At 42.1% G+C, this 27183-nt stretch overlaps 1 protein-coding gene across 3 annotated transcripts; it reads left to right on the forward strand.

Annotated features, from left to right (window-relative positions):
* The first annotated feature begins 116 nt into the window (after positions 1 to 116).
* PODN (podocan) lies at positions 117 to 26919 on the forward strand. 3 transcript variants are annotated; one of them, XM_065655712.1, is made up of 12 exons: positions 117 to 244; positions 740 to 804; positions 3208 to 3449; positions 5151 to 5244; positions 6916 to 6980; positions 11197 to 11306; positions 13556 to 13712; positions 15673 to 15788; positions 17750 to 18407; positions 20857 to 21005; positions 22873 to 23080; positions 24361 to 26919. In XM_065655712.1, exons 1-11 carry the CDS (start codon positions 222 to 224, stop codon positions 23045 to 23047), a joined length of 1854 nt encoding a protein of 617 aa, XP_065511784.1. In that variant the 5' UTR covers positions 117 to 221; the 3' UTR covers positions 23048 to 23080; positions 24361 to 26919. The 3 variants fall into 3 exon arrangements, with proteins under 3 accessions (XP_065511784.1, XP_065511783.1, XP_065511785.1); XM_065655711.1 differs by lacking the exon at positions 117 to 244 and adding an exon at positions 269 to 644; XM_065655713.1 differs by lacking the exons at positions 117 to 244; positions 740 to 804 and adding an exon at positions 270 to 690.
* The last annotated feature ends 264 nt before the right edge of the window (positions 26920 to 27183 follow it).

Consider the following 27183-nt stretch of genomic DNA (forward strand, 5'->3'; position numbering starts at 1 on the left):
TATATCTAATTTGGGGGCTTTGCCTCTAAGACATTTGTAGTTGCAGCCTCTCTATCCCTGGTCCCTGAAGATCAGTAGATGGGTTGAAAACCAGGGGGAGTTAAACGGGAGGGAGATGAAATGCATGAAAAACTGCTGATCTGTCTTTTCCTGGCTAATTTGAACCAGACCCCCCAGGGAATGGAGGGACATTCCCACCTGGAATTTGGATTTTGTGTTGAATGTGGCTAAAATTAAAGATCTGGTAAGGACAGTGCAGCTCCGGTATCCTGCAACGAAAGGCTAAAGCACAGCCTGTCTCTGCGTCTCTCCTGTCAGTTCAGCGTGCTCGCTTTTGGCACCTCTCATGGATCTCGCAAACTGTGTTGACAAAAAGCAACGGGAGATTGTTTCTTCCCCCAGTCTTTATATTCAGACTATAGCTGCTTCCTCTTTCCTACTCACATTTTCCCATATGGTGACTTTGGAAAATTCCTCTCCGATTTCATTGGGAAGTGCAGGAAACTCTTGTTGGTAGAGGGTTGCCTATTACTCTCGCTAATTCTGCTGCTCACATCTGGAAAGGATCTGGCTTGGAAAGGAGAGAGTCGCTCTGAGCTCAGCGCGTGTAACGGGCATGGCATGAGCCGAGGCAGCCTGTGGGGGCAAGAGAAATGTTCTTCTCCATTCATCTGATTTCTGACAGCAAAGGTGAGTTTTTCAGCACTTTACCTTTTTTTTTTTTTTTTTTTTTTTAAAGCTGGATTATCAGACGGCATCCAGCAGCCTGCCTTTCAGCTGCAGCTTTTAGGAAGGATATTCAGTGTAAGTAACAAACTCGGTTAACCTGTTGATGTTGAAGGAAAGGATGTTTTTCTATCGGGGTGTGTGTGTGCTGTGAGAATGCATGTAGAGAATAACAGAGAGGTGAGATATTTTGAACATGATGCCGTTGTTTATTGAGGTAACTGTAATCACTGAGAAGCAGACGGTAACTCCTGAAAGTTCAGCTTACTCCTTGAGACTGTGCCTTTTGTAGCACTCTGCCTCTGGTGCTGTGTGGCAGCAAAGTGCAGAAATCAGTGATGGTGCTGTCTGGACTCAGAAAGATGCAGCCACAGAAACCCCTGGGCTGGTTCCAGTGTAGCTGCAGTCCTTGGGTGGAAGGACCTGACCCAAAGCCCACTAAAGCAGGAGAACGGGACTCCTTCTGGTGGGTTCTGAGCTACTCCTGTAGCAAGATTTCTTAGTAAGGCTTTGGATCGGGCCCATGGGAATGAGTTTAAATGGAGCGAGTTAATTCAGACTTTTCTTTGAACTCAGTCAAAATCTTCCCTGGTTTTACTGCCTGCGTTCCAGATGCAAGCAGATGTTGCTGTATCCAAAGTGTCTCCCTGTGGCACCAGAGCAGCGTTCACTTCAAAGGCATTGTAGCAGAAGTATGCATATTAATGACAACGGCGTGAGATCGCCTCAGAAATGTTAGTGTGCAACAGATACAATACTTCATGTTGACTTTTTAACATCTTTTCAGCTATATATGTGGAAAAGTCAACATGTCACAAATCCATAGAGCCCAGTACCAGCCATGAGGTAACTGTGTGCTATGGGAACAGTGTTGGTGTTGTCACAGCAGGGCTGGCTGTCACCTGCATATAAGAAGGTTTTTTTTGGTTTCTTTTTTAAGTATCTATAAGAGTAAGCTGATATATAGGAAGAAATATTGTTAGAGATCTGATATATCATACTTTCTGAGATTATTTTCTCTAAGATTTTTACAGTATCTTCTGAGACTAGGTCACCAAATACTAAGGATTTAACTAATCCACTGTTGGCATACTCATATGGCCAATTTTGATTTCAGTATCTAGCTGCTATATAAGGAACACCATCTGATCTCTGGAACGTTTAATAAAAGAGATTAATTGCATTATATTCAACTTTTACAGATATGGAAGCAGTGGTATAGTGCAGTGGGGGGAAGAGGTATTGAGTAAACAATGTTAAATGCTTAAAATCACCCAGCATGTTGGTAGCAAAGACCAGGACCATCCGTGTCTCAGGATGCTCTGTCCTGTAGTTCCACCTTCTCCCATTTCTTCAGGTGTAAATCAGTGTTTGAAGAAATTATTTAAGGTTTTCATGGCTGTGACTGAGAGCAGGATCTCTCCAATACTTCCCAAGCACCCAAAGTCTGTTAAGAGCCCCAGAGAGAGTTTCAGCTGGTGCAAAGCAGCAAAGCCCCATGGATGTAAAGGGAGATGTGCCAGTTTTGACAGCTGCCAGTCTGGCTCTGGGAGGTTCTTGTTTCTGATGCAAAGAAGGAATCTGGGCTGGCAGAGGTGAGCAGAGTACTTATTTCGTGTTAAGGTCATGAAGCCATTGTGCTTTTTCACCTTAAAAGATCAGCGTAAATAAGAATTTCTCATCACTGTCAAACACTTCTGTGAAGAATAGCCGAAAGTAAAAAAAGACCAGCCATTACCGGCTCTTACTGCAAGTAATTATATAAGAAATCTGAGAAGGGCAACAAATGAGACTGAAGGTGCTGGCTTAGGGCCAGCTGGCTGGTCCGGGAGATATTCAAGTTCTGTTTGAATTATTTTAACCTGCTGCCAGAAAGATAAAAGCTGAAGCTTAGCCAGGCCTGCAAGGTTCAGATCAGCACTGTCCAAAATCAATAGGAAGCCCATTTTCTTTTCAGTAGCCAGGAGATTTTGTTATTATTCGATGTACGTGAAGCAGCCCCTCCCAGAGGCATCCTGACCCGTGGGTCGCTCTTTTCCAGCACACCTTGTTTATGTTAACGAGAAGAGTTTCTCCCCTGTGCAAAACTGCGGGGAACTGTACGACCAACAGTTACATAGAAATAACATTGCATAGCCTCCTCTATAAATATCCGAGATCGTCTGGCGTTTCTCAATACGAAAATCGCAAGAAATAACCGGGGGACTCGGGGACGGTGCGGGGGATGCTGCCAGGCCGCCCGCTGCAGCCGGGGACCCGCTGGCGGGCCGGGCCGGACGGGCAGCTCCAGGCTGGCGGCCCGGCTCTCATCCCGCTCCCCGACCCGCCCTGAAAGGCCGCGAAAGCACCCAGGGAAAGCGGGACCGCGGCGGGGCTGGCGCCTGGGGCTCCCGGGGCGGGAGATGCGCGGGGCTCAGCTCATGCGGGCCGGGCCGCCCTCTCCCGCCGGGCCCTGACCGCCGCCGTGCTCCGGGCTTGCAGGGGCGATGCCGGCCGGCGGCCGGGCGCTGCTGGCGCTGGGGCTCCTGGCGCTGGGCTGCGCCGCCGCCCGCCCGCCTCCCGCCGACAACGACTTCCCCGAGCGGCGGCGCCCGGGCGGGCCGGCCCCCGCCTGCCCCCGCGACTGCGGCTGCACCCAGGAGGGCGTCGTGGACTGCGGCGGCATCGACCTGAAGGAGTTCCCGCTCCTGCTGCCGGAGCTGACCAACCACCTCTCCCTGCAGGTAAGGGGCGGAGCCCGGCTCCCACACGCGGCCGCGGCCGCCCCCGGGGTGTCCGGGCCGCGGGGCCGTGTCCTCCCCTCGGCCTGAGCCCGGCTCCTTCCCGCTGCTGCCGCGGCTCCTCGGCCTCACGTTGGAAGCGGGCGGCGCGGCAGGCCCAGCGCTCCCGCTCGACGCGCACACCTGGTTATCGGCAAAAGTTCTCTTCCCCACAGACCCAGGGAGGAAAAAAGACAAGAAGTTTTACTCCTTACTCTCTTCTCGGCTCTAGGAGAAAAAATTTTGTCCAAAGTAATAATTAGTGTTTCTGGTGAAGGTGCAGTGTACAGCTTCCGCACAAGGCGCTGAACTCTTCTCTTTAGTGACCAATGACAGAACCGGAGGGAATGGCAGGAGGATGTCCCAGGGGAGGTTCAGGTTGGACATCACGAGAAGGTTCTTCACCCAGAGGGTGCCGGAGCACTGAACAGGCTCCGCAGGGAGGTGTCACGGCCCCAGCCTGACAGTGTTCAAGAAGAGACAGGACAACACCCTCAGACACACGGTGTGAACCGTGGGGTTGTCATATGAGGGTACAGCAGTTGGATTCGATGATCCTTGTGGGTCCCTTCCAGCTCAGGACATTCTGTGATTGTATGATTTTGAGGTAACTCACTTCATTAAAGGGAAAATTTCTGGCAGCACTACGCGTTAGCTAAAGCGTTGTGAACACAACGTACCAGTCCCGACACAGACCCCACCAGTGTCCCCCAGCCCTGCCTCCCTGCAGCCCCCTCCCCGCGGCACAGGGACTCGGCAAGGAGCAGAGCCCATCACCGTGAGTGCCATCGCCCGCGACATCCCGGCACGGATGGCCGTACCTCCTCGGAGCAGTGGCATTTCCAGGCTTTTCCCTCATGCTTCTGTGGCCTTTAACGCACCGCTTTTTGTTTATCGCTCCCATTTGCCTGTTCTGTTCAATGGATAAATTGCAGATTTTGTTCAGAGCTTTCTATCCAAGTGAGCAGAGTTAGAAAAAACTGTAACGTAAGCCGGCACCTTCCTCAGTAGATCTGCCCCGGGTGTGTGCTAGCCATGGCTTCTGCCTCTGCTGCCAAAAGCAAAGAAGCTTTTTGGAGCAACAGCTGTCGCTTTCTGTGTATTGGCCTGGCTTCCAGCACAGTGGGTCCTTGACTGGTTCCCTGGATGCTAAAACACTAGAATCGCTCATTAATGGTCTAAAATGTTAGTCAGCATGTTAATGAGAGTCTGATGGCAGTCACCCCTGACAGTAAAACCAGAGAAAGTGAGCCCAGTTTGACTCTCCTGTTTCTAAAACAACACATAAATAACAGAAGTAACAAATTTGGAAACCCACAGTGCCAACCTTGTAGCAAATGCTTTGCTGCAGCTACGAGGTTTGGTGCTGGCAGATGGATTATGGGCCTTGCCAGATGTAATCACATTCTACGTGCTACCAGTGCATAAAACAGATATTTCTGGAGATGAGCATAAGCTACAGAACTTGGTTCAGGCCTTCAAATGCTGCTGGGTTTGGATGTCTTGGTTTCGAGATCTGGGCTTGACTCATTACAGAGAGAAGTCTGTTGACAATGATTTGACACGGTGGGTTCATTTCCAAATTTTATTGGAGTTCACAGTCTGGGTTTATTGGGATCCTTCTGGGATCACATTGCTGATGATTAATACTCTCCATTTTCTTAGAATAACCAGATAGAAGAAATCTTTCCAGGAGAGCTTGCTCGTCTTTACAGGCTGGAAACTCTCAATTTGCAAAACAACAGGCTGACTTCAAAAGGTAAGCTGGCAGAGCCCTCGAATGGACAGAGCCTGTGGCTCCACAACACCAATTTATGCACTGAAGCCAGTGACAGCTGATCAGGGAAGCCACAAGGAGCGATGGGCTGGCTTGGTTGGGGTGGTTAGCTATGAGCCTCCCTCCTTTGGCCATCACACAGGTCATGGAGGCACTTTATAATCCGAAACACAATACTCAGTGTATAAGAATGCAGCTTTACTGAACCAGTGGAGGAGACCTGGCAGCAGCTCTGCGTGCTGTGGCGTGAGATCGTCTCGTCCAGGAAACTCCCTCTGGTCCCACAGGCACATCAATGCAATGCACTTGAGAACCAGAAATGTCTACATGCTGAATGATTTCCTTCTGACTGACCTTGTTTCTTAATCCACTTCTTTGGTTCAGTCTAGTCAGTCAATGCAGTTTAGTCCTGTTCGGTCCTTGTCTAATTTAATATAACATATTACAAATAAGGCAACTTCTGCCCTGCTTCTAGAACCATTTTGACTTTCATAGGCAGGTTTTGCTTGCTAAGTCATATGCTTATTAGAGAAACTTGACAAGGAGTTAGTAAGGAAAGCCAAAGAAGAAACAGAGGAGTTGGAATAAATAGTAAGAGAGGAGGATATGCGATACAAAAGATGTAATGGTTCTTAACTTGTGTGTCACAATACGAAAGATTTAATGGTTGTTAACTTGTGCATCACCTCGTTGGTCTGATGCTGTTGCTGTCCTTATCCAGTGACACAGAACAACCTTTCCTGAGAACGTGGGCATGTTATGTGTGGGACTCAAAACACGTCACTCTTACATAGCGCAGGGAAGGTTGTGCTTAATAGATTCAGACTTTGACATTATTACTTTTGGAGCTTGACGTTTCTTTCACAAGCTTCAGTGCAGCCCTGAGTTTCTAACATGTTTTGACATGGGAAAAAGCTTCACTTTTGACTTATGGTTATCTAAGTGCCAGGTGAAAATGTTATTTGCAGCCTTTCTATTGTGACAGCAATTGTGCTTATGTGATCAGCTGGATGTGGAGTGATTCAGCTGAAAATTAATTGTTACTGGGGGGAGGTAAGCTCCGAGTTGGATCAGCTCCCTGAGCTGGTTACTATGTGGACATCTGGATTGTGGGGGAGCAGAACAAGGGAAGGGTTATGACTTGCAGATACTGGTGTTATTTTGGCAACATCATGGTCATAGATCAGATTGATCTGATCATTAAACAACCTCTGGTTATGTCCTTCCAAGAAAAATGATTTACAGATTCCTGAGCAAATGACAAAAGAAACTTCTCAGGTAGCATGGGTGCTGCGAGCACCGATAATCAGCCGTACAGCAAATCTACACAGCTCTGTACCTGACCCTTCCCAGTGGGGCTGGCCACGAGTCTTGCATGCTTAGGATTTTTAGTCGTCTTCCATTGCTCTTAACAGTTTGTGTTGTTTTGGGGGGGTTTGTTTGGTTGGTTGTCTTTTTTTTTTTTAATTAAACAAACAAACAAAACCAAAACCCACAAAGATGACAATAGGTCTGAGTCAGATTGTTTCAGTGGTAATGAAAAATATTTAAATCACACATCAAAAATATTATCTGAGAGAGAAAGCTGCCCTCTGGTATTTTCACTCAGGCAATAAGGTGCCAATGTCACTGATTAGTTATTCCTGTTTTAAGGGTTGCCAGAGGAAGCATTTGAGCATCTGGAGAACCTGAATTACCTGTACCTGGCAAACAATAAGGTAAGAGGCTCACAAGGCCTTCAGAGTTCTTTGATAATTGGGTTCTGAAAGTTAAACAAGCAAGTCTTCAATTATTTTAAAATATGTATCCTACATAAGTAAAGTTGTGCTAAGTGATATTCTAATGCAGGTTCTTCTAAGGTCAAGACAATCAGTATGCTAAAAAATTAGAGACTACACGTGCCAGTCTATTTTGAACACTTATTTATTTGTGCAACTGATGAGAAAAGTTTCTCTTATGTGTGTCGGGAGGCACAGAGGGCCCCTGCATTTTTAAATTACCTGTGTCTTCAGCAGGCTTTGGATCAGCTGCTTGCAGATTTGGTAGCTGCCTGTATGCAAATAAGTGGTGGCGTAACGATGTAAAATGCTGCATATCTTATCAGATGAGGCTGGTTGAAAAATTTGTGAACAAATGCATCCAAATACTGGTGTTTGAGCCATCAAGATCTGTAGAAAGCTATCCAGTTTTGCCTGACTCCCATTCTTATTAGGTTTGATATGGGGGGATACTCACACACAGGGAAACTGAGCAAGTAATGGATTTATTCTATTAGCTGCGGTAGGAGCTGAATTTATTTTTTAATGGAGAAGATCCTGGGTGCTTTCCTAGCAATGACCCAAGCTGGATGTCGTGACAGAAGCACATCTGTCATGCCAAGGCTAGGAAATGAAATAACCTTTCACATATCCTTATATCTGTGTGGTTCCCATTATGGCTTTCTTTTATCCCAGTAATTGTCTACAAATATTTGCTACAGATGAAACTGGGATGCCACAGAAAAATATAAAGTAATACATCAGGGAGAGCTTCTTTTGTCTACAAAACCCCTGCCTTTCCATCATTCCCTCCCTCTCCCCCCGCCCTCTCTCTCTGCATGTCTGTATATATATTTTATTATCCTCTTAAAATCTGTGACCTTTTGATGTTTTGTTTATATTCATGTGGCCACATCCAGGTTTCAGTCAGGCCAAGACAAATCCGGAATCACTCCATAGATTTCTGTATGGATTGATTGAGAATAGAACCCATTCCTTAGTACAGTAACATTGTGTTCTTTTCTCCCTTTCAAGCACCATTTCCATATAACAATCTTGGCAGTTAATAACTCCATAAAAAGGAACAAGCCAGACTGTGACTAATATTCCAGAAGTTTGCACTCCAATTTTCCCTCTGTGACAAAACAAAAGTGTTTGGTTTTTCTGGCTTAACTGCAGAGAGAAAAGGATCCCAAAAGAAAATGCAAACATCAGCGAATGTCAGAACTAGTTACAGTGAGAAGTTATGGACCCACAAAAATAACACATTTCTTTATAAATCACAAGCCAGGACAAACCAGATTGGCTTCAAACTGCATCCACTCTACAGCAGGAAACACTGCGGATCAAGTAACAGTGGTGTCTGGAGGAGAGCAGGGATTTGCTGGTAGTTTGCTCCTTGTTTTATGGATTATCTTAATGCTGCTTTATCTTCAGTTGCAATCCCATCAGATGTAATGAAATTATTTTTCATCAAACTAGCATAGTTGATCAGAAAAAAGAAATTTCATAATAAGCTAAAAGTCTTCTGTGGCTTATGAGTAGCATGTACTTCAAGTAACTAACAGATGCTGTAGTTTCCTTTTAAATTTTTCACCACACTCTCATGATTTGTATCTATCAGACAGTATCCCCAGTAAGCCTTGTTAATAACAGAGATCTCTCTCACCAAACTGGAGACCAGGTCCTGAGCTCTCATTATTATTTACTATAAGCTAGTGAATTTGGTGTCAGGTCTTAACATTTCCTGGTATCCCCAAAGTGATATGAGATTTACCTGGATCCATTTCTTCTGTTTACGTCAAAGCTTGTTATAAGCAAGAAAACATTTTCCAAAACTGGTCATAATTTTGCGCTTTGGAGTGCATTGGTTAATTCATGAGTTAACAGTAGAGAAACACTGTCTACTCTATGGAAAGGAAAATCCAGCAGTAAAGCTGCAAGAAAATTGCAGTTGGGGAAATGCAGATTGCTACTTACTAGGCAATATACTACACAAAGCTACTCAGTCAACTTTATTTTTGCTGACAGTTACAACAATCCAGCGTTAATCCTTCAAGCAATCAACCAGTGGAGATCAATTAGTCTCATGACTAAGTGCTGAAATGCCAAAGCAAAGTTCTGAGCAAGTGAAAACTCTTTTTGGATGAAACTTCTCTTTCTCTTTGCTGTTCCTTGTGGTTCTGGTGGCTTTCATTTCGCATATCTGAGCCATGCCCTTTGTTTTGTAGAAATGTTATGACCTAATAGACCGTGTTTCAGGAGAAGAGCTTTAATGTGCCAGCGTGTATGAAAGTGATTAAGTCTCTTTCCTGTGTCTGAATTCTAAATATTATGTCACAGTAGAGACTTATTTCTTTCTGAGGCACTGTCAGACCTTCCTAGTCAGAGATCAGTGCCTTTATCAACTTCCCTGAGATCGTATCTCCCAGGTCAGGAGATGACAGATTACTGGTAAAGCCAGGAGCGGTACTGTGGCAACTGTAGTAATACGTAAAATGCCTTTTTCCACTGCTTATGTGTTCTCTGGAAATACTGATAGGAGTGTGATCTGTGGGAAAGATCTTTCTTGTGTTTGTGACCACTAAACATTTGAGACAGTTTAAGGATGGAGGTTTTGGCACAGGTGAAAAGGAAAAACAGTAAATAATGTAAATAGTGTACTTTCACTTTTTAAAAAATAGGACTGGATTGTGAGTCGAGTAACTTGCAAGTTCATGGATATAGTCCATCAACGCACACTTGACAAACCAGTAGAGAGAGATGTAGGCACCCTTTAGGTAAATAGGGAGTTTAAAGCTTGGTTTAGGCAGTTCTCCAGAAAAGTATTTATTCTCTCACACATTTAAAAAATATTTTTGGTTTTACATTATGATTAATAACCAATTGCACTTTTATTGTAATAAAAATTTGAAAAATGTGTTTTCTCATCATGAGTCTTGCTGTACCTAGCTGCTGGAAGAACTAGGTCCTCTTTCACACAACAGTGCTGGGAGGAAGAAGCTTTACAGATTCAAAGGATTTCAAGCTAGAAGGCAGATCTCTTCCATTGTCTGGAGCTTCCCATCCTCATCTCAAAGCTTTAGGTGAAAAATACTTCAGTATCTCCCTAGAAAAGTTGTTCTCTCCAGAGCCTTTCAGAGTGTACACAAAATATTTTAAGAGTGGTCTCTTTAGTACTGTAGTTAACATCTGTAACCATGGTGATTGCACCTGCCTGCGGCAATTCAGTATTATTCTGCTTGCGTACTCAAGGATCATATCTGCTACAGCACCATGTTAACAATTTGTTTCCCAAGGATTTAATCTTGATGCATATATCTTCTGGGTTTATGCTTTCCAGAAAACTGTCTTGTAACCTGTATTCTTGCTTTCTGTCAGTGGACCTGGCTATTGTATTATCTGCATGCTCTGTAAAACTGAGCTTTTTTAATCATTAGTTTTCACCCCACCAATTTTTGTTCAGATACAAACATTCCTAGCATTATTTTTTCAAATCACTGATAAAAACAGCAACAGGCCAAGAGCAGACCCGTCAAATCCTAAACCTCTGGTCAACTATAAAGTTTTGGAGGCAGATCTGTCCGTATTTTATTTCTGATACATCACTTGTGTAATGAACAAAGTCTCACTGTACAGTAAGTAGGTCTTTGCTTTGAAGTCCCATTTGATATTCCATCATTTGGCTCAGCAGCATCCCAGTCCCTTGGGAACCTGAATCCTCTGTTGAAAAGATCATTGTAAATGGATGAAATATTGGAACAGACATATAAAGTGACACTTCCCCCCTCTCCCCAACATACTTTCATATGGGAGTAAGTAGTAGGCCACTGTGAGGTGGGTGAGATTTTTTTGGCACAGCAGACTGAGGAATTAGGAACAATAATAAGCAACGTGCTTGCTCTTTGGATAACAATTTCTTGATTTCTTCCACCAAAAAGAGACAGGACTCTTCCAACCAAAACAAACATTCACATATCTTGGAGCAAAAGTCAGTCTCCTTCCTGGAGAGATTAGTGAGTGAGGACAATTTGGTTTTGTTCATGCAATCTGCATTCAGATTCTTTTATTCTTGCTCGTTTAGAGAAAACAAATTTTCAAGTGTTTTGTTGCTAGTCTAATACTTGGTTAAAACATTTGTTGCATTTAATTGGAATTCTATCTATTTCTTGTACAGCTAACAGTGGCTCCGAAGTTCCTACCAAATACCTTGATCAGTGCAGATTTTGCAGCCAATTATCTCACTAAGATATATGGGCTCACATTTGGACAGAAACCAAACTTGAGGTAAGGGATCGGGAAGTAAAACAATAATAGTGTTCTTCCACTGCTTGGAGCCAGTTGGTGAGTGATAAGAAATTATCTGACTAAACCATGTTATTGCCTACTTGTGTTCTTTGGAAAGAAGCTGACTGTTTATTATTCTCAGCATGAAAAATCAAATAATCTCTCAGACAAACACATTCCAAGGGCTTTTACTAGCTGCCAGCCACTTTTGCATAGATGAAAATTAAATTGTCTCCATTTTATTTGTGTATCAGTTATGAGTTGAAAGGAACAGCTTTGGTTTCCCAAAATGGAGATTAACTCTTTAGAAATCCCTAGTTTTATTATAGTGCATTCATTAAGGAAAACAGAATCAGATTGAGAGTACGGTACTCAATGCAGTTGAGTATTACTCAATGCAGTTGAGTATAACTCAAGAATATTAAAGTTAAGCACTTTAGCACCTTCAGAAGTGGTTCATACCCTCAGGTCTGATTTCAAAGGTCTCTCTGCTGTTTTCAAGTTGTGATTTTCTCAGCTGGATCCAGTGCAGCACATTTGCCCATCTCAAATTCAGATGCACACAGACCACCTCCTGTGAGATACGGTCTTTTCCAAGGGCATTTTGAGTGATCTGTACGGACACTGCAGTGCCTAAATGCTGCAAAGACATCTCAAACGCTGTTGGTAGCAGTAACGCATCCAACTTTGGAAGCGGTTAATAATGGCCAACCCAGGTGAGTTCCTAGAGGCGTCTTGTGATGAACTGAAGAACACTCAGTTCCCACTGAATTCATTGAGAGCTGAAGCTACTTGGTACTTACGAGGCCTTTAGTCTCGTAGGCTCTTGGTAGCTGAAAAAGCTGAGTCAGTCACTGATTTCTGGCAATATCTCATCATGCAAGAAGGTGGATTTATACATCTGTTCTTCCTTAATCTGAGTTGCAGAAGCTGCTGTGTTTTGATTTCACATTAAAATTCTTGCACTCTTCTGAAGTGATTTTCACACTTTCCTGTACCAACACTAATTTTAATCAGAACAGTAACTGATTAATTTCCAAGATTGCTGGTATAAAATCCTAAGGCATTTGTTTCAGTTGGTTTATTTGCCCCCAGCAGAGTTCATGGTCTCAGACTGATTATTTGGAAAGCAAGGTTTTCAGAAAGGAAAATATTTGTGAGTGAAAAGTACAGCTGACTGTGCAGGGTGAACAATATTTTCAGTGTGGCTCTGAACTCCCTGGAGTGTGTGATCACACAATTGAGCCTTTCCTTCCTTCCAGAAATATGTTGCCAAATTCTCTGCAACTGGTTGGGAATCCAAGAACAAGTTAAAAAAGCAAACTTTGACACTGTGCTCTTTTGCAGTTTTAACCTGCCTCCACAATTTTAGCTGCCTGCTGCATCTGGGGGTAAACACGGGAAAGGAAGTAGTAATTGAAGTCAGTAAAATCTTGTAATTTCTTTGTTAAAAAGAAATCACATGAATTCATTTAGCAGTTAAGCCAATGAAAAACAGGAATAACTTCATGGGGTCAGTTGTTTCATACAGAATTAAAACCTGTGTAAAAAAGAAGCAATATTTTAAAAAAAATCTGACTGGAAAAACTCTTCTGTGAATATTAAACACTAAAAGTAAGAAGGGCAAAGGGAGAATAAGAAACCCTCTTTATCTCAGTCCCAAAGGTTCATTAAAAAACAAAATTCTTCCAGATTGAATAAATCTGCTCTGTGTTTCTGTCAGTCCTCTGTGCCTTTCTGAATTCTAGGAGTAGAACAGAAACTATTTCCCAGGGTATTTCCAGCATTCATGGAAGCAGGAGAGGGACAGCCCTTTCCTGAGACCTACAAGCTGATTTTTCAAGCCCAAGGAGTCCAGACTGAGTTCCAAGTAGAAGTTAAAATTGGGGGCATATCTATTAATCAGATACGAATTCTGACCTTGTTGAGTGAGGCCACGACACCGACAATCCCAGACTTGCACTCAGTTTCTTGCGAAGAAGATAAGGCTACTTGTGAAATTTGTATTCAAACACAGGTTTGGATTTTGAATAGACCTAAATTTCAGAGAGTGTTTGGAGCAGCCATTTGGTTTTTCATCATATATCTCTTGCTGAATCGAAGGGCTCATTTTAAAAACAAATCTAATTATCTCAAGGAAAGACAAAAAGATTGAAATATAGTCTTTAAACAGCTTTCTCTTGGTAAATAAAAAAACCACCAGATCTCACTATCTGTTTTATGTCATCTTTTTTTTCTCCTTCCAACAGATCTGTGTATCTTCATAACAACAAACTTTCAGATGCTGGGTTACCTGATAATATGTTCAATGGCTCTAATAATGTGGAGATACTCATCATGTCCAGCAATTTCTTGAAGTATGTTCCAAAGAATCTCCCTCCAGCACTATATAAATTACACTTAAAGGTAATGACAGCAAGGTTTTTTTGTTCCTTTACGATTGTGACCAAGTACTGTGTTTGTGTGGGACCCAGACTACACAGCCGAGCCCTTTCAGTGCACCTGGCTGCCTTCCCAGGCCCATTGCAAGTCTCGTGTGCTGTATCCTCCGCAGTAGCTGCCTCCCATGTCCATAACGGTTTTGTTCATAAGTAATAGTGTGTTTTTGCAAAACACCAAAATGCTCACAGGAGACAAAAACCCTTTCACGGGAATGTATTGCAAAGGCCTGCGTGGTAGAATTGTTGTTTCTTTCCTGCATATAATGGTATTAATGCATATTAGTACAAGAAGGTAGATCATTCTCCATGGCCATCCAGTGACTGGCTTCCCCCTTAAATTTGCCACTGATGCTGTTTCTGCTGACAGCTGCTCACCCGCTATGTACTGGCTTTGCTCACTTACTCATTTCACACAGACTACTGTTGCCTAGAGTCAGTGATTTTGTTTGCTACTGAACTGGCAATTCAGACAACACAGAGAAAGTCTGGATCAGTGATTCTTCACTGCTACAGCTTCTCCAGCAATAGTGCAATAGCAGAAGTTGTGGTATTAACTAGTCTCCGCGTTTTTAATTCCATGTCATCTGATTTCGATAAAAACACTTTGTCATGTCTGTGCTAGAGACCTCAGCCTTGTTAACAATGGGAGAGCTGCAGTGGTGGGGAATCCTGGTTCTGCTTGTTCTTGGTGTTGACAGCTCCTTGGACGTGTGTAAACTGGAGCCTGTTATCAGCCCCCGGACTGAGGCAGCTCTGTGTTGCCTCCCAGCTTTCTTTTCCCTTGGAAGTTTTACCACTAATTCCCATTAAATTCTTCTAGAAAACAGGCTTCTCCAGCTTGAAGAAAAGTCAAGGCGAACAGTCTGATCCGTTAAATTGCTGAAGTGTCTCTCCAAAGTGTGAAGTTACTAGTCCCCTGCATTTTATTGCCATTTATAAGTAATCATTATCTCCCAAAGGGGTCTCAGACTTTGAAGACTACACTTTGAACTCGTATCCTTCCCTGCTGGCACCAGTTGTGTTAAGGGCAGAGGAGCCGAAAAGAGAAATAAGCATTTTGTTTTCAAGTGCACTGCCTGTCAGTAGTAACATTCACCTTGATATTTTGGCTGGTAAAAAAATAGGACAATGGGAAATGAGAGCCAATAGTGGCCCACAAGGGTCCTAAAGGTGTACTTTAGAAGTGGCAGATCTGGTTTTGGTTTTCATTATTCATTGAGACATGCAGACAAATCTGTAGTGGTATCCACTTATATTAGTTGGCACATAGATCCAGTCTGGTCTGTCCATCACATTATTGCGTATATATGGATTGTGGGAAGTTCAACAAATTCTGTGTCGATGTTTTAGATATCCTTTTATGATTCCTACACTTCCTGTATGGAATTTCTAAGTGGAATTTAATTTTATATTTTCTTTGTGTCTGCTTGCTGACTACTCCAAAGCCATACAAAGGCAATAGGAGTAATTATTTTGGAGTCTGCATTGCAGGAACTGTACCATTTGGAATTACATTAATGCTGAAAGGATGGCTGGTTCCCAGCTTCCAAACTAATTCTTCTTTATGGTGAAATTTGTCTTACAAAATCCAGAAATTTTGAGCAAAGTCCAGAGGTAGTTGCCTAGATTACATTATATATTTTCACATAGGTGGAAAGGACTAAGAATACAAAATAAAACCATCTGGTGGGGGAGGCAAATTCTGACTCCTTAGCTGAAAGATTCCATGGGGAATCAATGAAAACAGGTTGTATTATTTCAGTCTAGTATTTGTATTTATTTCTTAAGCAGAATTATAGTGCCTCCTGAAATATGTTATGTCTAGCCCTTTTGAAGCTTAATTGGCTGGTGTTGGTTGAGCAGAACCTGGATGTCCTGTGTTGTTTCATGTGGAATAATGTGCATTGTGCTTTTGGTGACTCTAGAACAACAAGCTAGAGAAGATTCCCAAAGGAGCCTTCAGTGAACTTACAGGTCTGCGGGAGCTCTATTTGCAGAATAACTACTTGACTAATGAAGGAATGGACAATGAAACTTTCTGGTGAGACTGAGATCTGCAGTTTGTACCTCTGCTTGTGTCTGTCTCTCTCTTCTGGTACAATAATATAGCTACTGAAAAAGGTACATCTTAGAAAGCACATTTATTAAAAGCTGCACAATGTTATGCATTTCTCTGTTAAGTCTATATGAGAAGACTTAGACTCAGATGCTGCTATTCAAAAGAAAAGGGCTGGGTGAATGGTTTGAATTCACATTGCAGAAGACTTTCATACAAATTACGCAGCACTGAACATCAGAGTGCACCACTCTCTGACTGCCTCAGATCCGGTTACCCCAGGGGAAAAGGCCACCCGGAACCATGTTGAAAGCTGGTCTCTGTTCTTCCAAACCAGTCAAAAGCAAGGTTACTTGGGATTTTCCAGTTTCAAGGGCAGTTCACTGGAAGTTAAGGCCAGACTTTCTTCTTCACTGAAGCCACTTCTGTGTTTCTGTGAAGGTGACTTGAAAGCAGCCACAGACGCAGGGTTGTGAATTCATCTGGCACAGCTGTACCCCAGTGCAGATGGATTGCTGGGGTAGGGGAGGATGCAGTGGTGCTGCTCAATAGCCAGATGGCTGCAAAAGCTTTGCTACAAACTGGTGCAACAGAAATTGCCTTTGGCTGTCCTAAATTTAGCCTGGGACTTAGGTCTTCAAAAAGTTAACATTTGTGTCTCTGCTTGCACTGAGTGCTGCCCTTGTTCTACCTGAGAATCCATATAACATAATCTGTCCTGCCCATAGTTTAATTCTGTAAACTTTTCTCATCTCCAGACATGAAAATGTGTCAAACAGCGCTTTCCTTTTCCGCATCCCACTCCCTGAGATCTCCCTTAGTAATTTGCCATAGCTGTGCTGTGTCTGCCTCCAGGTCATGTTGGACGTATCATTTCTGTTCAGATTTTGATGAACGGAGTACAGTGACTATAGCTGAGGCACCGGTCACAGTCGGCAGAGGGGGTGGATATTGTTCCTTACTCCATGATACTGCCTGTAGAGCACAGCACAGTGCTCTTGAGATGTACCCAAGTGGGGGAAGCATTACAAGAGTGTATTTGCTCATTCAGAGCATGCTTGGATAGCTGTGAATACCAGTGTAGTAACCAGTAAGTAATGCCTGTAATGCGTTAGTTCTTGTATTTCCTGAAAACTTTCTAGTCATCTGCAGTGGTTTATGTAGTGCCATGCAGATTAAGTGTCTTACTTGAACTGAGAAACTGACTGGAAATACAAGGAAATAGAGGGCTCCTCAGTCCTGGCGTATAATACCATTGATCCACATCCAGTTGGTATAAGTGGCTGGTCTGAGGATTTATTTTAGCTTCAACTGAGTCCATGGAATCCAGATTCAGTAGCTTACACAAAGCAGCTCTAGCCCTGACTCACTTCCATAATGCTGGAGGGTCAGGAGAAGTTCACTACCTTAGCCTGGGACACTGATTTAGCATTTCTGCTTTTCATAAGAGTGGTATTTCACCATCTAAAAAGGAGGCCTGCTTTTCCATTTCAATATACACTTTCAGAGAGACAGAAATTACTTATGTTCACGCTACGTTTCTGTTTTCTAATGGTGCTCCCATGGCATCTTTCTTGTGGTATTAATTCGCTGAGATTGCTCATATGTTGCTATCTGTGGTGTCAAATGAGAGAACAGCAGACTGCAAAACCGATCTCGGGTCTCAGCCTGGTGGCGGTGACGGTGTCTGGGGACTCCAGCAGATTCTCTTGCTGGTGTGGCTGGGGAGCAACGGCAGCGCCCGGTCCTAACCCCTAAGGGCAGTATGGGAGCCCCTCGTTTTGCTGTCCTCATCAGTCATATCATGAGGCAAAAAAGGGCAATAACTGTAGCTGCGCTGGGGAGAAAGACTCTAAAGCAAAGATTATAAAATCATAGAGGAAGCTGGTTGTCATTTCAATTTGCAGAATCTAAATGGAGAGTGTTTTCTTTCCTGCTTTCCCAAGGAAATTGTCTAGTCTTGAATACCTGGATTTGTCCAGCAATAACCTCTCAGAAATCCCAAGTGGTTTACCTCGAAACATCGTCCTCCTCCACCTGGAGAAGAATGCAATTAAGGTGATTGGCAGAGATGTCTTGACCCAAATTAAGAACCTGGAGTACCTTCTGCTCCACAATAACAAATTAAAAGCCCGAGGTATTCACCCATTAGCCTTCCAGGGCTTAAAGAAGCTGCACACTGTCCACCTGTACAACAACATGCTGGAAAGGATTCCCAGTGGGCTGCCCCGGCGAGTGAAAACACTTATGATCCTTCATAACCAGATCTCTGAGATTAACAGGAATGACTTTGCTACCACTTATTTCCTTGAAGAGCTGAACTTGAGCTACAATAAGCTCAAAAGTCCCCAGATCCATCGGGAGGCCTTCCGTAAACTGAGGCAACTAAAGTCCTTGGATCTTTCTGGAAACAATCTCAACACACTGCCCTATGGCTTTCCAAAGAACTTGCAGATTCTGAAGCTGAAGGAGAACGAGATAAGCATGATCCCAAAAGGGACTTTGTCCGGGATGACAAAGCTGCGGGAACTGTATTTGAGCAACAATAAACTGAAAGTAAATTCCATTTATTCAAGAGCATGGAGAGAACTCAGCAGTCTCCAGGTAGAAACATCACCTTCTCTAATTGTGTTAGTAACGCTGATGTCTGTGTCTGTCTGCCTAAGACAATTCGTGTAGGACCAAGACTAGATGTGCTTTGGTCATGTTTTGGGCTTGCGTTGTACGTGCTACACCTTCTGTTTCCAGAGTAGAAATCATGTGCTGTTGTGCCAGAGGTGGGAACCTCCCACTGCTGACCAGGGTGTGGTCCACCAGATGCTGCTAATTCTGGGAAACGTAAAGACATCTTTGCTTCTGAAACCTAATAATGCCCTATGTTTTCAGATAAACATTAGTGAATGTTGTCATTAAAACTGAAATTATGCATTTCAAATAGCTTGTCTCCCAAAAGATTTAAAATCGCCTCTGAAGAGAGACAGCAGGAGGAAGGAATGTATAAACAAAAACACTCTTAATTCTCAAAGCCCCCACATCAGCTTATAGCCAGACAGGCCAAGCTGTAGGATTTAGCAGCTCAGCTGGCTCAGGCACCTGGATAGCAGCTAGGAGGCCTGGATTCAATCAGCAGTCTTCTCATTTGTTTAATTGTTGGAGAAAGTTAAACACAAACCATAAGGCAGGCAGGAACAGTCACAATTGTGCTGTGCAAAATGACCTTTCAGAATTGTTACACTGGCTGAAGGATTTGCCTCCATTTCCTTTTAGGCAGCAACCTGTTTCCTGAATAAAGGTATCACCTGTATCACGTGGCAGCCATCGATGGTGCAGACGGTCAGGCCACTGCACAGGCAAAGTCTGTACATCTCAGCGCAGATCAGGGTTAAGGGACACGGAGCGTATGTCCCACTGGCCCCCAGTGTTTTTTCAGACAGTTCAAATGCTTATCTATGTGAACATTTCTCTTCCTCGTGTTTCTGGGAATAAACAATAGCTTGTTTTTCAGTTAACAGAAATCAGTAGTGCAGCAACAGTATGTGTAGCGCTCCTGGTTTGCGTCAGCTGCAGATTGGGTCCATGGCTTTATTATTACATTTTGCGTGTTTGGTGCCTCAGTGAGATGTATTGATTTACAAATGTGTGTGTGCACACGTGTGTGTGCAAATACATCTAAGATGAAAAGTAGTCTGGAAGGAAGATGCTGTTGAGAATTATAGATTGGCCCATCAGTGGTACCTACCCCACAGTAAACACTGTTCACATTGAACAAGGTTAAGGTAAATACCATGTACATAAAATTCTGTTAAACTAACGCTGCATTTTTGGCTGTTGCTTCTTTTCTGAAACAGTGTTACTACTTGTTAGTTATTTCCATGATAGCACATATGAATCTTTTTTATCATTAAGGGTTTAACTGTGCAATTGGTTTATGAGTTGGTGCACTGTGGTAGATTTGACAAATAACCATCACATAAGATCCTCATCATGCTTGTACTCAGCATACATTTCAGTCCACACTGTTTCTGTGGAAATCACTGAAGACTATCTGCAATTGCAAAGCTAGACATTTACATAATTGCTAGCCAGACTGGGATTACGTGGGGAATAAAACCCCTGAAAACCTGACAATCATTTGCAGAAGTGTAGCTCTGAATAATGTGTGACTGGTATGTCAGCTTGGTGCTAGGAAAATGCTGCAGTACAGGATAACAAAACACTTATTTTCATCCATTTCCTTGCTTAAAATTCATCTGAGAAATGATCATGGCCTTTAGTCCTGGTATCCTCATACCTTGGTCCCTGTTAGGATATTTGCAGGTGTTTTTATGTGTAACTCTAACTAATGCAACCTTAGCTAGTGAAGTGTTTGCAGTAGCAGCCTCCAAGGAATTCCTGTGCATGTCTGAAACCGAGTCTGCTTTTAATTCACTTTAAGCAGACGTGGGCTAAAGCCTGGGGACAGAGATAAAGAAAACATCATGATGTCTCATGTGAAATCATGATGCTAAATAGTTGTCTAAGAGAGCAGAATTGTTGTGGCCACACTTACCTTGATGCAAATTAGAAGCAGATTAAATTAGTTTATGCTACAGTAAATATCACTTCAGTTTTCCACCATGAACTCCAACTGAGCCTTTCCACATGGCTGACAATTTACAGTTTCTCCTGCACACACGGTATTTGCCGTTTTCCTGCCCTCACCAGAGGGAGAGGTTCTGAAGCAGCCTCACCGAAGTATGATGTGAAAAATAGAGCCCATTTCCAGACGATTTTCAAACATTACGAATCCTGGATAAGCTATGCATAAACATCTCATTTCTGCACTGTTACAGTACTAAGTTTTTTTATAAGTGCATACACATATATTTGTGTTTTTATAGACTTATATGTGGGTGTATATATAAAAAAACAATAGATAAACTTCCAAAGGGGGAGGTGTGTATACAGCCATCCTTTGGAAGCTTATCTGTTGTCAAACTTAGATCTCTTTTTGGACTGCTGCTAATATTTAAATATTATTATTTATTTGACCCTTGTTGTCTCTTCCTTGCAGTCACTAGACATGGCTGGCAACCAGCTGACTTCTGTCCCGTCAGGCCTGCCAGAGTCTCTGGAGTATCTGTATCTTCAGAACAACAAGATCACAACAGTTTCAGAGAATGCTTTTGAATCCACACCCAAAATAAAGGGGATTTACCTCAGGTAAGGTCAAGTTTCCACTTCTACACACCAGATTTTTTTCTTCTTTATCCACTTTATAATTGCTTACTTTTTAGAAAGTATTTAAATCTTTGACCTCCCAAATAAGCAACTTTGTTTTATAGTCATGTATGATGAAACTATGTTCACCTGCTCAGAAAAGACATGGATACACATAATATGCTCTTCGTCTTTGGAGAGTTTGTCCTCTCTGTGCTTATTAGAATGGCTCAGGCATGTTAGAAATTCTGGGAAATTAATGTTTAACATTATGTCATGTTTCAATATTCAGCTGTGAACTAAAAGTTTACACTGCACTTGTAGGATTACAGCTTTGCCTGTGCCTGGTAGCCCTGGATTTTGACAAAATGCCCCTCTAGTGAGGCGTGTATGATTAATCTTGAATTCCCTTGATAGTTTTGTCTAAAACAGATGACAAGTTACAAGTGTGACAGGTATGGAGCTAAGTTCAGAAGCTTCTCTGTTTTTTTCCTACTCTGTCAGCTGGATGAGGACTTTGTTTTTAGAGGTGACAGATACTGACCTTTTTTACATGTAATGTAAACTCACAGTAACGTAACTGAAGTAAGCAAAGATTTGTACCACAAGAAGTGAAGCAAGAATCTGGACCAGTATAATATATTCACTTTTAATCTGATTGAACATTACTGAACATTTCTTAGAAGTGATTTGTGAACCCCTACAGAATATTTGGTTAAGCTGATCCCATGGATGTGTTCAAAAAGCCTAGGCTGCCTGCCGCGCAAGACTAAATATGGCTTTATTGTGCCTGTAGGCAGCTAAACTGTTCTTTAGTTCTGAACCATACCTTTTTGGATGAATGATTCCATACCAAGCAAATAAAATTGTGAAGTCTGGTGTAAATTAGAGCAGTCTGTCTATTCAGCGGCTCACATTAATGAGATTTTAGTGAATGCTTGGACACAAACCAGAAACCACATACCACATTCTATATTTCTATATAAAGAGGAAAAAAAGGAATTTGCAAAACTGTTTTGTTAACGTATTTAGGAGACAACTCCACCCAAGCTAAATTGTCTTTCATAATGGGAGGCCATTAGTCAGTGCAACGCTATGAAGCAACAATATACATATGGAATATTAAACAGATATATTTTAAGCATGTTTGAGAGTAACAGACCAAGCAGCATATATGAGAGGTTCTTAAATTGCAGATTAGTTTACTTATGTTCTTGGAAACCCAAATAACAGATGAAAAATTATTGCACTTTCCTTTGTTTCTAAAGGGATACTTTGTACCGGTATTTTGAGTTTTGTGGGAGAAAAATTAAACTATCAAGGGATGGCACAGAATCTCATGAAAAACCAAGTTACACTTCGAAGTGTGGGCTATGGAGCAGATGCCTTTCCTCTCTAGGAAGGAAAAAGCACAATACCGAGAAGAAGAATTTGTGGGGGAGGAATTCCAATATTATGATTTTTTTCCTTGCAGAATATAGTTATAGAAGGGGGAAGAGGGGCTGGGGTAGTTTTTTGAAAAGTTTTTTGAAAGCTTGGTCAGTGAACTTGAAATCAGTGGGAGATACTTAATATTTCACAGTATTTTCCTGCAAGGTTCTGTGTGAGGACACAGAGTTCTGTGAGCAAACTTTGTTCAGTCACTGCACTTGCCTGCTGGCTAATCAGGACCTGCGTTCCCTTCCTTTCTCCATCCAGAGGAGTCAGTACTCCGAGAGTGCTGCTGTGGGTCAGTGTAAAGTTAGAGTAACTTAGGTCAGTGTAAAGTTAGAGTAACTCTACAGATTGGTTTCCATCTAGTGTCCTCATTTCTGTGTTGGGTATAAAATTGGGTTGATTTTAACAGGAAGGCCTTTTTGTTTGTTTAAAGGTTTAATAAGATTGCAGTTGGAGCACTGAAGGAAAGTATCTTCCAAAACCTAAAGCACTTGCAGGTACTGGATATTGAAGGGAACCTTGAATTCAGCAACAGTTCAAAGAATAAGGATGACTCAGAAGAGGAGGAGGAAGTGGAAGATGAGGAAGAGGAAGAAGAACTGAGATAAAACGTGAACTCACACAAGCACATCATGTGGGAGGTAACGGCTGTAGTTTAGTGAAATCAAGGACCCGGTTCTCAGACTCTTGTGTAAATCCAATTTGCAAGTATGATTGCAACATAACAAGTGGATGTCTGAGCCCTAGACTCAAAGACTTTCACTAAAACATGACTGGGAATTACAGAATCAAAAAGGGTTGAAAATACATTATTTTTAAAGTGAAACAGTCAGTATGTTTTATCAGAGGCAGTGGACTGTTCACAGTGGCTTCTACTTATAGCCACAGCAGACACAATGGGTAAATGTGGAGGTTATTATTTACTAGTTCTGATAGCAAAAAATGAAAAGGTATTTCATGATATTTTTAAGCAACTAGTTCAAAAGGAAAACGAACTGTGAAGCTTACTGATGCAGAATTAAAGGAAGATGGACCTACCAGTGTCTGTTACACATGGCATTAAGATTATGACCTCTATCTCAAGCAGTCCTTAAATCACTGACCACTCAGAGTGGGAAGATAATACTATACTTGGCATATTTTTTCTGGAAAAAATATTAACTTCAGGTCACTTTGGGAAATGGTGTTCCAGGACTGGATTGATGCCTAGTCCAGGGCAGCCTGTGATTTTGTTACAGATAAGTCTTGGTGAGGTTTCATTGCTCCATTCATTCAGATTCACTGAAAGGCCTCTGGCCAGTTCTGGGTTGTGACTGCTGCTGACTTTGATTCCACACTGGTAATCTTGAAATTAAGATTTTAAGTATTCCATAAACAATCTGGACAGCCACACAGTCTCTCTAGTTGAACCTCTTTTCAGCTGCAAAAGGAAAGATGAAGGGACAATGATATTGGAGAATATGCATTTTTCCATAAGAACAATAGGGATCTGCTTTATGCATCTCTTAAGCATTTTATGTTCAAAGATGATGAGGTTCAAGACACTACTCTCTACTTTTGGAGAGCTAAACTCTACAACTTGAAAAAAAATGTTTCGTTTTGTTCCTAATCGACATTTTGTCATGGAGGACACAAGCAAGTTCTAGCAATAGTGCTAATACACTGAAAAGATGATGGGACTTGAAAAGGGCAGAAGCTACTTGGAAAGTCAAACATTAGGCCTCCTGTCTGGGTGATATGAAAACTTTGTGAGAAAAGAAATTATTTATGTCTGCAGACTTAGAGCACATATAACTTCCAAATCAACACATCTCTGGTTTGGTTTGGGGCACGTGTGACATGTCAGCAGGTACTAAGTTTAGCATATTCTGAATTCTGTGCTCCATTATGTAACCGATTTTGTTTTTCTGATGTTTTGCAGGAAAGCATATGGAAAATTACATATATGTCTATGTGTATATATCTATACAGATATACAGAGAACACTTAGCAAAATGTGCAATGAATTACACATAAACTGTCATGGCACTGGGCCAGGCTCATGGAAGACAGTGTGCTACAATGTCTTATTCAGGGAGAGACCCTGAATGCCTTTCCAAAGCTTCCAAATCATCTTACACAAGACCAAGGATCACAAGGGATTGCTCTGGAACTCACAAAAGCTGGCTTTTGTTTCTTCTGTTTCTCTTCCTTCGCTGTTTCCATCTGTAATAACAATATGGGACTGTTTTGAACATGTGCCTTCAAATGCTGTTTTTGTCACTGTGTTTTAAGTGAACCAAGTATATGCTTCTTTTCTTTTCCTCCAACCCCAAAGAAGCTGTTGTTGATCAGGGAAGACGGATATTTGCAGTAGTTTCATGTGTGGAGCAGTATATGAGGCATTTTGGTCATCAAGCAGCAGTAATAATTCTGGATGCAACCATTCCTCTGTTATAACAATGTGTATATTTGGATGAGGAAAACAAAGTAAGGCTGGATCCCATAGTATTTTATCTCTACTGCCAAAGCCTACAGTATATGCCTCTTTTAGGAAGGTTTTAAGATAGAACAATTGCTATTGTGAATATATATATAAAAGCTGTATGTCTGCCTTCAAGAGCTTCGGTAAAGTTTCTGTCTTGCTCTTGTTTGCCCATGTGGCAGTTGTGTGAATATCTCTGAAGGTATGTCCAGAAGACTGAGTAACAGAGTGCAGTTTAATATGTGTGATAGAATTTTTCACATATCGTATATCATTCACATGAAGAGTCAGAAGTGAGACTAATGAAGAAAAGGAGATGAGTGAGTGTGGGGTGTCTTAGGAGAAAACTGTTAAGGGTCAAGAGAAATTTTTTTGTTTAGTTCAAGTCTGGAGACTCACCTATTTTATGGTGTTACGTATTCTCAGGTCTTGTTGGAATAACGGAAAATAAGGAAACCAAGGAAAAGACAACCTGGATGGCAAGCTGCCTATTTGATTATAATGTCCTTCATCTGAGGTAGCTAATCTGCTTGAGGAAATGGTCTTTTATTTTGAGGGTTTCTGATTGAACACGTGTTATTTTGCATACTGCATTCCAGGATTTACTTGGAAACACATTTGGCTGAATTTTTCACCAGCTGTTTTTCCTAATGGAGACGTTCTAGTTCTACACTCTCCCTTTGGGTTCCCATAGCACATGACAGTAATTTCAAGCTGCTATTTCCTACCTTAGACAATTCAACACGATTATGAATCACAGAAGGAGAGACTGCTTCCTGAAAAAAATAAAAGCTTGACCCTAAAAATTGCCAAAAACCCCCTTATTTTTGAATATTAAGACAGCTGAGCAATAAAATAGCTTTCCAAATGCCTTTCGGGACAGATTTCAGTGTAAAATGTTTACAGAATATAGATCAAATCAATTAGCTATCTTCAGCAAACCCCAATGGAAGTTTTGCCAGTCTTTGGTGAAACAAATCAATTTATTATACTCCTGAACAAGTTGAGAATATGCAGATTTGTACAGTTTTATGGAGAACTGTTAAATTACCTTTAAACTTCAGTCCCTTACGCTGCAATTCTGTGAGAAGTGTCCCTTTGAATCCCCTGAGCGTCTGATGTGGTGAATGCAGGAGTGAAGGTACATTTTTAGCACCTTGTAGAATCAGGCTCAAAAATTCAGGATGATGGATACACTGTTAAACCTCTTAAATCAAACATCAGCCTTTGCCAAAGGAGACCCACCTACAGTCAAAGGAGAATATCTCATAGACCAGTAGAGTTAAGAAACCCTTTTCCAAGTTTATTTCAAAGTAGTTGCACACTGAATCTGTCCTTTAAAGGGGATAATGTTTCCCAGCAGAAAAAAAAATATATATACCCATTCTCCCCAATAAAAGCCTTGATGCCCCCCCAAGAGGAATGTCTTTTGATTGTAATGTAAGAGATCAATGAGGTAGAATCACAGGCTTGATTCCTCGCTTATCTGGTATCATCAGCTTCAATGACATTGGACATAAAATTGTCAAACGAAAATGGTAGTTTGTTTGTTTCTTTCAAAGGAATAAAGGCTCCATGAGAGATGATGAGGAAGAGTGAGGAGTCCACGGGACTAAGCCTACATATTTTTCTTGGCTGTGGGTGGCACCTGCAATCCCAAGGTCCAGCCCAGACCTGGGATGGAGCAGGACCCAGGAACAGGGTCTTTATTATTCTCTTCAGTGAAAATGAGGGGAGTTGGGAAGTTGGCCTCTCCTTAGGCCATGAAGTTGGGCCAGAAAGAAACAAAATAACTTTTGTTGCCTTGTAACTTTCTTCCTGTTAATTGCTTGGATTTGAGAAAGAGACAAATAGAAAGTTTGTAAGGCTGAGATAGAGTATGGATAATGAAAACTCGAAGTTTAAAGCATTCAGTTGACAACTTTATTCCTAAGTATACATTTGCACATGCTTGGTATTCATGTGTGGTCTGAATGCAAAATGAAGTCCAAGTTTATTTGCTGTTTTTCTTTTAAAGGACATGTTTCCTCATTACAAGGACACCGCACGAAACAGGGGAAAAAACGGGATTTTTCTGAGATTGAATACAATTTTTCACAGCAACAGAAGTACAAATGCAGCATGTGAGCTATAAAGAACTCGGCGGGTGCCAAAAATAGCCCCTGGATAATGAGCTTTTATTTCAGACGGTGGGCACGTCGCCCTGCCGTGTCTGCGATGTGGACGGGCCGTTCTGCAGCTGTCCCTGTTCCTTGGGGTTCCTCGTCCCTATGGTGTCCC

The sequence above is a fragment of the Caloenas nicobarica genome, chromosome Z (assembly GCF_036013445.1).
Source record: "Caloenas nicobarica isolate bCalNic1 chromosome Z, bCalNic1.hap1, whole genome shotgun sequence".
Lineage (NCBI taxonomy): Eukaryota > Metazoa > Chordata > Aves > Columbiformes > Columbidae > Caloenas > Caloenas nicobarica.